Genomic DNA, 13,042 nt, shown 5'->3' with positions numbered 1-13,042 from the left:
TGTTTTTGAGCAAACTAAAAACATTCACAAGATTAGTGTTTCAACATCTAGTTAAATTGTAATATTGCAATTTTATAGAATTGCTTAGAAGTCCATAAAGGGTTAACCAATAAGATAAAGGTGCAATAGGAGCAAGTAAACCTGTTCAACCTTTTGGTTATAAGGTCACAATCTCACAACAAAACACAAGAACAATGACACCAACCATGCATGACAAAGGCTTAAGCGCATCCCAACATTCTTTACTCTCAACTGTGCGTTAATTGAGTGAGCTTTTACTCCAAACTCTGTCAAAACTTCAGACATCATAGATTGTCCATTCTCAATTGTCCTTTGGCACCTTACAGAAGGACTGAAAGTAAAATTGTACCAATGCCATACTAGCAACCTTAATTTGATCAATAAATGGTGAAACAAACAGGGCTCATCTGTCACCCTGTTAGGACGCTGGGTTGGCATTGTGCCATCCTGTGGTGCATGGCGATATGCTCATGAACTCATCAAATTCTTTGACATGAATATCACAGCATTTCCACTGCAAATTCAAAGGCAACCAGAAAACATGAGTTTTACGATGGTTGAACATTAACCACTAAAGACAAGTAGGGAGATATTGTACAAACGCAGCGAAATATCACAAAAGCAATGCTTGGCACCCTCGAAAGAAACTAAACAAAATGAGTGTTTCTTTATCAACTTACTCCTCTCATCCGATCATGGAAGATAGCGGGGCCAGGATGGTAACTGCAAGCAGTGTCATGATTTTCCTTTTCTGTAAAGGTCTTACCACAGCCCTTGTTTTTACAAATTTGGGGTTCGTTTATATCAACTTTCTTCTTCACCGGAGCAGGATGGCATTGCTGTACATCTGTATTGCTCTCAGAAGGTACAGATGTTACTGTATTTGATGCTTTTGGAATTACTTCTCTGGGTTGTGAACCTTAAAAACCAATAGCAAGAACACTGATCAGAGTCCGGGCAAAAAGCAAAAGAGAGTCCCTATATTGGGAGTAGAACAAAAAGCAGTTTGAGGATGAAAACAAACTTTTTCCTAGCAAGAACCCAGAAGCTTGAGCTCAGTATTGATAAGATTAACAGCCTACTCAGCACTTTCAGCTTGCTAAACTCAACTAAAACTGTCCTAGTCGTCCAAAGTATATCGCTAGATGAAGTAAGAAGATGGAAGACTACCGTGATCAGAACAAAAGAATCCCTGGCGGCATCTAGGACAAGCTTCTTTCGGTGATACATTGGTTGTAGAAGTTGGTGCAGGAATTGCTCTATTCCGGTTAGCAGCTGGATTTGCTATCACTGGTTTTTCTGTTGTGTGCTTTCCTGTCTTACAACTGCACAAAAAAAACTTTGATGTTACTGGCAGACACAGAAGAAATTATGTGTTTTAGCTCGATATTTAGCAATCTCAGGAAGGTTCCATTTCATGCTAGTCAAACAAATCAAGCCAATTATGAAAGTGTTACGTAGTTCTTCTTACACTAGAGATAAGTAGATGAGGAGGATTGATAAAAGAAGTATGTTGTTACTTATTACCTATCCCAAAAGAATAAGTATGTTCTTTTCTCATTGTGTGTAGGAATAAGGGGATAAAAGAAACCAATAATCTGTGACGGATGGAAATGAGTTTCTTGATCACTTAACAAGAATAGTAGAGGCAACAAAAATTAGGAAAAGAAAAGGGTTTGCCTACGATTAATAAATGACCCCGCATAATACCTCCTCAAACTGTTCAAATTGATAATGCAGGGCACAAGCTCCCTGCATCTTACACTATAACACCCCACCACCACCCCACCCCTTCTCTCCTTCCCCATACCGGAAAACAACAAAGAGATGCAAGGTTTAATTTAAAAATTAACAACTAATCATAGAGTAGAAGTGTCTGAAGCGTTTCCAGCTGGGCGGTTAAAAAGAATAATGAATTCAAAGTAATATAACTACTGAGAGGAAGATTATGACATACATGAATCGAAAATAAAATGCAATCAGATTCTGCCTTAACTAATTAAAGCAATGCCTGGGTCTAAAGCTTTATAATATACCAGTTTCAACAGATTCTAGCAAACAGAAAGGGTACTACTATTTGGCACGAAAGTCTGAAGTAAAATAAGGAAAAACATAAGGTACCCACCCAGGAATTTCGAGAAATAAACTGAAATCATGACTGCTTTTCTTGCAACAACTCCACTTCTTCATTCCATCATGAAATAAAGGCTGCAAATATGAACTTAGATGATTAGCTGGATGTTTTAGAAGCTACGGTATCTGCAAAGCAAGATAAGAAATCGGAAAATTGATTTCACTTACACCCTGATGCCAAAGGACCCAGCAAGTGCATTCACGTTCAATGCGGTCCGTGCAAAAGAAGAACAAACTTATCAACAGATGTTTAGAAGGTAATGCATAATTCATAAGAGATGACGTTCAACTCCACGGAAATGCAAAATTAAGATTCTTGCAAAATTTATATTGTCTCATAGTAGGTTTCTGCTATAGTCTCTACATTCCAAATGATAATCATATTCTTGCATCTATTTGCAGTAATTTCACCAGATATCCTGTTGACTATCTTTTTTTATCAGTAAGCAAAACGACATCCTGCTGATTCTTGATAATGTAAACACGTTTTCTTAAGGTGATGTATGTGCAATAGGATAGTACATGTACATGCAATTGTGCACCTACATGCTACGCGGGGCTCACAAGGACATAAGAAAAAAGCTAGAATTTGAGCTATTAGTAAGCACTCCTCAGTTTTTACCTAGTGACCTTTCTTTATCCCGAGTTAAATCTGCTTTAAGAATAAAAAAATCAGCAAATTTCTTACAACAAATTCCACACTAAGATGCTGCAAATGTTTCTTTCCTGGTTTCTGCGAGTGTAAAGAAGCTCCAGTCCCTTTGCACATTACAACAGATTCAAAGAAAGAGAAATCGATTTCGATCCCTAAAAGGTAGACCTAGGTAAATTTTACCATGCATTCAGTAGATTTAACTAGTTTTGTCACTTCCTTTATCCTAATTGGATATTGATGCTATAAATAGGTTTTTTTATATGGGGAAAACTGGAAGATCGACATTATTGCCTGATTTGTTGTTTATCCCCTCATACAGTTAGTTAACTACACTAAAAAGGATAGTATAGTTGAAAACTCATTATATTTCTCAAAAAAAGAACTTTCTAAGCTAACGAAAAGTACAAGACTGCACCAATCAGATTGATGTACTTGCTAATGATAAGTTCACTTTATAGAACATTTCAATACTAAATAATTCCATTGTCAAGTGACTTATAATGAAGTTTAAAGAGATTAAAACTGAAGCGAATACATGAATTAAATTTAAAAAACAAGGAATTGAATCAGAGAGATTAAATAAAGGGGGAGACGAACGGATTCGTGATAAGTGCAGGAGTTTTCAGGGTTATCATCCTCAGTGAAGGTGGCGTTGCAACCGATCCTCTGGCATCGAAGTCTCTCCATTACTGAATGCTGATCCTCTAGAAACTACTGTTAATCGGTTTCTGCAAAAGGGATCTAGTCTTCCCCAAAGTCTTTCTTTTTCGTTTTTGCCCCCAATTTATTTCTGGGAATCCGCGTTTCCCAATGCTAACTTACGTATTGGCCCACTTGCTTTTTTATTTTTAGTTTTCAAGGAACGGAAAAGGTCGATATGTGTACCTCTGCTATCGATAATTAGGCATTAGTACCATCCGTCATATTTTCTTTCACTATTACTCCCCAGCATCATCCATTTTAATATTCTTGCTCCCATCATTAACGTATCCTTTATAGATACACGTGGTGCTATCTTAATCAGCCTAACCATCTACCCATTTGGATCCCTTGCTCGTTCAGCCCCGACCCGGTAACCCCACACACCCCCTAAAAGGATGTAATCATTTATTTCCTCTTCAAAGCTATGATTTTTCCTCATTTGAAGTGATTTTCCTCTGTATTCTATCATCATCTCTATTTTCTTTCTTATTTTGTGTATAATTTTCACGAATAGGGAGTTACAATGTCCGAAGGGAGTTCTTCATCTCAAGAATGTGTATCGAATAAAACATGCAAATGCGGATTGACAGCACTCTACCTCATGGCTTACACTCCTTGGAACACTGGTAGGAGATTCTACAAATGTCCTAAACCTGAGGTTAATATCTTATATTCTATATATAAGTAGTGTAGGATGATTTTTTGGTTTTCATTTTCTGAAATTTCACTTATAACATGTATGATTTTATTTTTTCAGAATATTTCGTGTGGTTATTTTGAATGGGTTGATAAAGTGTTACCGGACAGAGCTATGATAATTATTTGTAAATTAAAAGCACAACTGGAGGCTGTCAAAATTGAAAGGCTGAAATTGAAAATTTTTTTTGGAAGCCTTAGAGGCCATAAATGAGGTTGAATGCACTAAAACAAGCATTTTGGACTCTTCAGTGGATGCTATTTATATGGAAAAGGACATATTTAAGGAAAACATTGAAGAAATGGAGGCTGCAAATCGCTGGGAAATGACCAATTCAAGGAATTTGAAAGTCAAAGTCTTGAAGATGAAGATTTTTACTATGATATCTTGGGTCCTATTTGCTAGCCTAATTGCATCTTGTATGATGAATATAAATGATAACTAGTTGGTGAAATCTAGTTTGTATTTTTTTAAGCTATCATGTATGGTGAACTTAAGTGGAAGCAGTGTAGTGTTTATTTTTCTGTTGGCTAATTTGATTTCTACTTTCCGGATTGTATATGTTGATTGCTCTTTGTTTTCACATGTTTTTTATGATTAATATGATTTGATGTTCATGAACTTGTTCCGATATAAAAATGAGTCACACATGTTAACTGCTATTCAAACTACATAAATGAACTTGTGTTTATTCAAATAACTACACTACTAATTATATAAGTTGCATTAAGAAAACAAATTAAAATATTCTAAATTACCATTAACATTACTAGCAAAAGTTAACTGTCAAGTTACAGTTAAATTGACACATGGATGCCATATTATAACCCAAAAATAAGTTACCACCTAGGTCATACTATGGCATTCAACTGTCAGTACTAACAAAACATTAAAAACTAGAGTTAAATATACTGTCAGAAGTCACAAATTACAACACCAACCAATTTGTTTAGACAAAATACTATTACTTCAAAAACATATTGTCCAACATAGTGTTTCACTTCCCCTTTCTTGCCTTAAGCTTTCCAATTTTTCCTGCTTGTGCAACTCCAACTGATTAGTAGTTAGAGCTTATTTTCCTTCTATGTAAGTCCTCTCGGTGAGTATGACAAAATTGAGGGCTGGCTCACACCAGTTGAATCTCCTCTTAAGCTGATGATTCTTGTTCCAGATGTGATATTTGGTTGTTGTCTCATTTAAAGCCTTGTCCCAATCTCTGATATAACTTTTGGCCTTAAAGAAGGGTCTTCCTCATCTGCGAAGTATGGTATAGAACATGTGGAACTAATAGTTTGGTGTAGGAATGAACACAAAAGAATTGTTGGAGCCTTCACTAGCTTGAGATTGTTCAGCCCTGACAATGGTATCTCTTCATCAATTCTTCAAAATTTTCAGTCGTCTTCCTATTTGTGGTAGAGTTCCCTTAGATGGCTGTCATTAAGAAATGGGATATTGTCAATTAAAGTAGATATCAATTGTTAAAGACTAATGATAGTAATAGTTACCTTCTTACACCCTCGTGTGTTGTGGTTTGGCTCTCCATAGTTGCTGCAGTTCACAACCCTTCCTTTCCTTGACATGGACCATTCTCTTTGTCTTTTAATTGCTTCATCCTTTTGCCTAATTTTCTAAGGTCTGCCAGCTAACTTCACTATCTGTGGTGGTTCCATTGCATATGCAGGGACTACCTTCCAGATTTTTTCTTCCCTAACAGGCAGTATATTGTATGAATAAGTCTTTAATGTTGCTTCTTTACTATACCACCAATGTATTCTCTGCAAAGGATCAAGACTTTTGTACTCAAAATGCCCTAATGGCATGAGGACATGGTATTCCAGATAGTTGCCAAGACTTACAGCTGCATTGCTTCAAAACTATGTTTACTGTGTGTTTATCAAGCCCTTTAGATATTTCATAGCCCCAGTCACCACTAAAGTGAACCACACATTTATGGGCAATCCTCAAATAATCTTCATAAAGCTTCATGGCATAAAGACTAAAGTTAGTAGTCCATGACTTCACTTTATCCTCATGTTCTCTCAGCATTTACATCACCTTCACCTTCACCCTAATGTCCTCTAGAATCTTAATTATAGGTTTGTACCTTGCATCCAAGATCCATGCATTAAATGATTCTGTGAAGTTGTTATCCACAAACATATTCTTGCATACACTATCAAAGAATGCTCTACACCATGATTGGGCAAGGTAATGTAGCAAATTCTTCACTGTATTTTCATCCATGTCCCCTATCTTCTTCAATTGGTCATCAAAATACTCCTTATATATGCATCATGCACTCCACCACATAAACCTTTTTATTTCTCCAGATCTCCATCTTTTACACCAACTAGCCTCAATGTGTCTAACTTAATACCTATGATTAGCTTCAGGCAAAACAATTTTTATTACCTCAATCAAACCCTACAAATAATAAGAAACACAATATTAGTTTAAAGAAACATATAGAACTATAAAAGAATATGGACAGAAATACTACCTATCCTTCTCCCATGTTGAGATCCAGTGACCTCTTTAGCATTTTCAAAAATCGGTCCCAAGTTCTCTTTGTTTTTTTGTCCACTATAACCCAAGCTATAGGATAGAAATGATTCATTGAGTCAAGACCAACAACAACCAAAAGCTGGCCCTTAAATTTTCCCTTCAGAAATATCTCATCTAGTTCAATGAAAGGTATCATACCTTCCTTAAAACCCATTTTCAAAGCATGAAAATGAATATACATTCTTAAGAACCTCTTCTTACCTTCAGCAAGAGCATCTCTGACATATTGATTATTATATCACTTTCAGGATTACTAATCTTCAACTCATTAGCATAGGCCTCTAACTTGTTGTACTCATCTTTAAAGGTTCCTTGTAGCTTATTCAAAATCAGTATTTTTGCTCTCTTACATTTTCCATGGCTTGAATTAAGTTCAAATACAGCTCTTAAATCACCCATCATCTCTTTCACTTTATATTTTGGATTGTCTTGCAACCTCCTCTTAAAACAATATGCAATGGTGAAGTAGTCAACATTAATATTATCATAATCAATGAAACAATTATGATTTGGATTTAGTGTCTGGTTCTAACCCTTGGACAGTCCCCATCCTTATAAATTAGGCAAACAAATGGCAACCTACTTGACACTCATATCTAAGCTTTTTTGTATCACTTTTCTTAAGCATTATCTCTTTTTTATTTGTCATAGCATACAATTTCAGACCCTTCCTATCTTCAGCAATATCTTTAAAGCTCATATTTTTATCTAGTTCTTTTAAATCCAACAACTAATCAGTTATACTCATACTCTTCCGAGTTGAAATAATGTCTAATTCATCAGAATCATACTCTGAAGAATCAGAGTCGGGTTCATCATCACCCTCACTATCAGTTGATCTACACTTAGGTGCAGTCTCATGATCAAGTGCAACATCATCAGGTTCATCCTCACCATAATGTAAAATATCAGGTGCATTCATTTCCAACTCACAATCCTCTACATCAAATATATCAACAACATTGTAATCACTACAAACCATTCCCAACAACTTTCTAATACCACTATCCCATTAATTTCATAGTATCTACCAGAAGGAACAAATACATTAACTTGTTGAACCCCACCAAATAATAACTTAGTGCAAAACGCATTAACAATATCTATAAAGAATATATGGTCAAAGTCATAACCTTTCAAGGTGTGGAACATCTTCTTAGTGTATGTGACTTGTGGCTCTCTACTCCATTCCCCGCCATAGTTAAATATCAAGTCCAAATTAATCATAAGCAATCTGCAATCAATTGACATATTAAAAAATAAGTAGGTGAACTAGAAAATAAACTAAACAACAACATAACTAATTATAAAATAAATCCGAAAAGACACTAATAAAAAATAGTAAAGCAACATTCAAAGAAACTAATAAAAGTTAGTGAAGTAATATTCCTGGACAAAGGGGCAGAACATGGTCCAATACCCTAAATCACAAAGCACAAAAAGACAACCCGGACCACCAAATCAGCCTTTATGACAATACAACCACATGCAATATAACAGCTAATAACGTTAAAGCCTTTAAAATAAAATAAATTATTATACTATAAATTGGGGACCACCATCACAAGCACATGTAAATACAATAACCCATAAAGTTAAAGAAATGTTTAACCCCCCCCCCCCCCCAATATGCTTAAAATAATATAGCTTGCAGTGAAAATCAGATAATAAAGACCCAACCTAAACGACAAAATCTGCTAACCTAGATATTTTAATCACTGAAACCAACCATTGAAAACTAAGGTTTAATTAAACCATAAACATCTTAATACTAAGATTTTACTATGGTAGGGAAAATAATTTACCTTTAGATCTGTAACGACCCAGTCAATCATTTTTGAGAGTTGTAGCCCCATTCCCCCATTTACTGCTCATTTTATACTTTATAGCTATTATGTGACTTTTTAGGGTAGTCGGTTCGGGTCCGGAGTGAATTCAGAATGAAATGAGACACTTAGTCTCAAGGTTGAAAGCTTAAGTTGAAATGATTGACCCAATGTCGATCTATGAGTAAACAATTTTGGGATAGAGTTTTGATGGTTCTATTAGCTCTATTTGGTAATTTTGTACTTATAAGCGTGTCTGGATTGTGATTTGAAGATCCGTATTGGAATTATGCTTGAAATGACGAAAGTTGAATTTTTGGGAAGTTTGACCGGGAGTGGGCTTTTGGATATCGGGGTCAGATTCTAATTCCGAAAGTTAGAGTAGGTCCGCAATGTCAAATATGACTTGTGTGCAAAATTTGGGGTCAATCAGACGTGTTTTGATAGGTTTCAGCGTCATTTGTAGGCTTGAATTAGGGTGCAATTCGTATTTTGATGTTGTTTGACGTGATTTGAGGGCTTGACTAAGTTTGTATGAGGTTTTAGGACTTGTTGGTATATTTGGTTGAGGTCCTAGGGGGCTCGAGTTAATTTTGGATGGTTAAGAGATCAAAAGTTGAAGTTGAGTGATTGATGAAGTTGGACCTCTGCTGGTGTAAAGCTCTGCAGGTGCGAGTTCGCAGGTGCGGGCTATGATGCGCAGATGAGGTTTGGAAGGGAGTGTGCAGGTGGTCGGAGGTGCGAAGAGTTTTTTGCACCTGCATCGCTGTAGGTGCAGTGAGAGGTGCGTAGAAGCGGAAGGCGCACAAGTGCGATAGGGAGTTCCGCATCTGCGTGACCGCAAATGCGGTAGGAGGACCGCAGAAGCGGAAGTGGGTAGATGATCTAGGACCGTAAAAGCGGCTTGGATGCTGGCAGAAGCGAGTCCGCAGAAGCGGAGTGAGGGACCGCAGATGCGTGGGTGATGTCGCTTCTGCGACGCCGCAGAAGCGGTTAAGTGTCCGCAGAAGCATAAAGCCTGGACATATTATTAAAACAAGGGTTCGAGATTTTGGTTTCATTTCAAACATTTCAAGCACGGTTTAGGCGATTCTTGAGAGGCTTTTCGAGGGGATGCTTGAGGTAAGTCCCTTGTGCTCATTTTTGATCAATAATCTTTCTTCTCCATTGATTTTTCCACCTAGTTGGTGTGTATTTTAGGTGTAAATTGGGAGTTTGAGGCTAGTGATTTGGAGAGTTTGATTTGGGGATTTGGGTGACGATTTAGTGTCGGATTTGGATAAATTTAGTATTGTTAGACTCATCGTTGAGCGAACTTTTGGGTTTTGTGATTTTTATCGAATTTCGAGACATGGGCCCGGGGCCCGGCTTTTGAGCCAATTTTTTATTTTGATTAATAGCTTAGCATTTTCTTATGGAGTTGATTCCTTTAGCCTGTATTGATTATATCACATTGTTATGGCTAGATTCGATGAATTCGGAGGCCGATTCGCGAGGCAAGGGTATGTTGGATTAGAGATTTTCTCGGACTGAGGTAAGTAACAATTCTAAATTTAGTTTCGAGGGTACGAAACCCTGTATTACGTGTCATGTATTTGGTTTTGAGGTGACTCACATGCTAGGTGACGTGCGTGTGGGCGGGCACCGTAGGAATTATGACTTTGTTAAATTCCATGGAACCGTATAGTTGAATAATCTTCTGTTATCTGTACATTCTCCATGTAGTGGAGAAATTGAATCACAAATCATGTTTAGACTTTGTGTTGGCACTGTAGGGACCCACATAGGTCGTGTACATGTTGAATTATCTGTTAAATTGCTATTTGTACTCAGTCACAATTTTACTTATTTATTATATCTTAGTCTTTATTGTTCCTTATTGATACATTATATCATTTCTGTTAGGGCTGACTTTTATGATCACTGAGAGCCCGAGAGACTGGAGAGATTGATGACTGAGTGAGGCCGAGGGCCTGATTGTGAGATATTGATACTATAGCATGTGAGTTGTCCGTGTAGCACGTGAGCTGTTCGTGCAGATCCATGTATTATACTATAGCACGTGAGTTATCCATGCAACATGTGTGTTGTCCGTGCGTATTATAGCGCTTGGGTTGAAGGAGCCCCTCCGGAGTCTGTACAAACCCCAGTGAGCGCAGGTACCTACTGAGTGCGAGCGCCGAGTGCCGAGTGCTGAGTGAATGGGAGGGCTCAGTGACTGTGACCCTGAGAAGATGCATTTGATTTCATTATTGTTGCACTTAGCTGCCATGTATCACTGTCTTGAAATTTCTGAAAGATATTACACTCTGTTGCACTTAAACTTGTCATGGAGTAACTGTTTGATCTAATTTATTGAACTTGAGAGCATGCCTACTTTCCTATGTTGAAATCACTGTAATTGAACTATAGCTGTGAAGGTTGTCACTACTTTCAGTTCTTTATTTAGTCTTGTTACTTACTGAGTTGGTTGTACTCACGCTACACCCCACATCTTGTGTGCAAACCCAGGTGCTTCCGGTCACGACGGTTGCTGAGTTGTGGAGTTCGGATTCTCGGAGACTATCGAGGTAGCTGCTTGGCATTTTGTGGACCTTGTTTCTCCTTCCCTATCTTTCCACTTATTGTATTTAGTTTCAGATTATCATAGATAGTATTTTCCAAACTTGTAATGTATAGATGCTCATGTACTCTATGACACCCCGGTGGATGGGAACTTTCGTGTTGTATTTTGGATTTCTATCCTGTTTTTGAAAACTTTTATTGTTTAAACTGCTTTAATTCATTTTTTTTAAAGTGTTGGAAATATTTTTAAATATTGTCTTGCTTAGTACCACGATAAGCGCCATCATGGCAGGTTAGGATTTTGGGTCGTGACAAGTTGGTATCAAAGCCTAGGTTACATAGGTCTCACGAGTCATGAGCAGGTTTAGTAGAGTCTTGCGGATTGGTACGGAGATATCTGTACTTATCTTCGAGAGGCTACCGAACCCTTAACAAATTTTACATTCTTGTATTTTTGTCATGCGTATTTGTTGGTTCCGGTAACTAAACTTCTATATTCTATTCTCTCACAGATGGCGATGACACGTGCTACCGGACAGGATAGACATCCACCAGTACCACCAGCTAGGACCACGAAAGGCCGAGGTCGTGGTAGGGGTCGCGGTTGTAACGACCCGACTTGTCATTTTGAGTAATTACTCTCCTTTAAACTATTTGAAGTCTTGAATAACTTCCTACGAGGTATTATGACTTGTACACAAAATTTGAGTTCATTCCGGATTGATTTGCTATGTTTCAGCATCGAACCTAGAATGTTCGATGTCGATTCTTCAAGAATATGTGGTATCACATTAAGAAAATGAGTTCCAAATTCAGTTTTGATTGAAGTATTAGATCCGTATTGAAATTACGGATCCATAGCAAAAAGAATCGTTGAATTCAGACATCGTATGAGAGAGTTATGCCCATTTCCGTATCAGAGGAGATTTCCCGTCGCCGCGAGCGCCCAGGGTAGCGTGGGGCGCTAGCCCTAGCGCTGGGAATTTTTGGGTACTAGAAACTGCGCCACAGGCAGTGCCCCCGCGCTACATGTGACGCTCAAAAACACCAGAGGCTCTATAAACGGGGTTTTTGACCATTTTTGACAAAAATAGAGTTGGGGAGCTCGGTTTGGGCGATTTTGGGCGATTTTCACGGGAAAACATTGGGGTAAGTGTTCCTTATCCTATATTGATTATATTTCATGATTCCATACTCATTTACATCATGAATCCGTGAATTTATTGAAGACAAATCAGATTTTTATAAAATCTTCCAAAAATGTAAAAATGAAGATTTGAAAGTCAATCTGATGTCGGAATTTGATAATTTTTGTATGGTTGGACTCGTATCGGAACGGGTGTTCAGATTTTTGTAACTTTTGTTGGGTTCCGGGGCGTGGGTCCCACATGCAAATTTTGAACTAAATTTCGGATTTTTATGGAAAATTAGCATTTTCATATGGAATTGATTTCTATACCTCGTGTTGATTGTATCAAATTATTTTGACTAAGATTCGAGGCGTTCGGAGGCCGAATCACGAGAAAAAGGTTTATTGGATTAAAGAATTTGCTTCGATTGAGGTAAGTAACTCTTCTAATCTTGGAGTTGAGGGTATGAACCTTGAATATATGTATTTTGTGAATTGTTGGGAGGTGACGCACATGCTAGGTGACGGGTGTGTGGGCGTGCACTATAGAAATTGTGACATAATTATTTATGTGGAATGTTATAGTTAAATAACCTTGGTATTTTCCATGCGGTTTTATGTGTTAAAGAAATTGAGCTGAAAAGCATATTACAAATCATGTTGAGGCTATGTGCCAGTAATATTGGGACCCACAGAGGTCATATTGCTGTGAATTATTGTGTTAAATTGAAAATTCATACTCAGTCATA

At 37.4% G+C, this 13,042-nt stretch overlaps 1 protein-coding gene across 1 annotated transcript; it reads right to left on the bottom strand.

Moving 5' to 3' along the window:
* Positions 1 to 51: 51 nt before the first annotated feature.
* Positions 52 to 2,566, bottom strand: LOC104116139 (cysteine and histidine-rich domain-containing protein RAR1). The gene is made up of 5 exons (XM_009626938.4): positions 2,323 to 2,566; positions 2,147 to 2,229; positions 1,192 to 1,346; positions 702 to 940; positions 52 to 535 (listed from the first exon to the last, which is right to left on the bottom strand). The coding sequence occupies exons 1-5, from the start codon at positions 2,425 to 2,427 to the stop codon at positions 440 to 442; spliced, it is 678 nt and encodes a 225-aa protein (XP_009625233.2). The 5' UTR covers positions 2,428 to 2,566; the 3' UTR covers positions 52 to 439.
* Positions 2,567 to 13,042: the final 10,476 nt, after the last annotated feature.

This window comes from Nicotiana tomentosiformis, chromosome 11 (assembly GCF_000390325.3).
Source record: "Nicotiana tomentosiformis chromosome 11, ASM39032v3, whole genome shotgun sequence".
Classification (NCBI taxonomy): domain Eukaryota; kingdom Viridiplantae; phylum Streptophyta; class Magnoliopsida; order Solanales; family Solanaceae; genus Nicotiana; species Nicotiana tomentosiformis.
The sequence above is the reverse complement of the archived record's forward strand: the minus strand, read 5'-3'. Positions and strand labels throughout refer to the sequence as shown.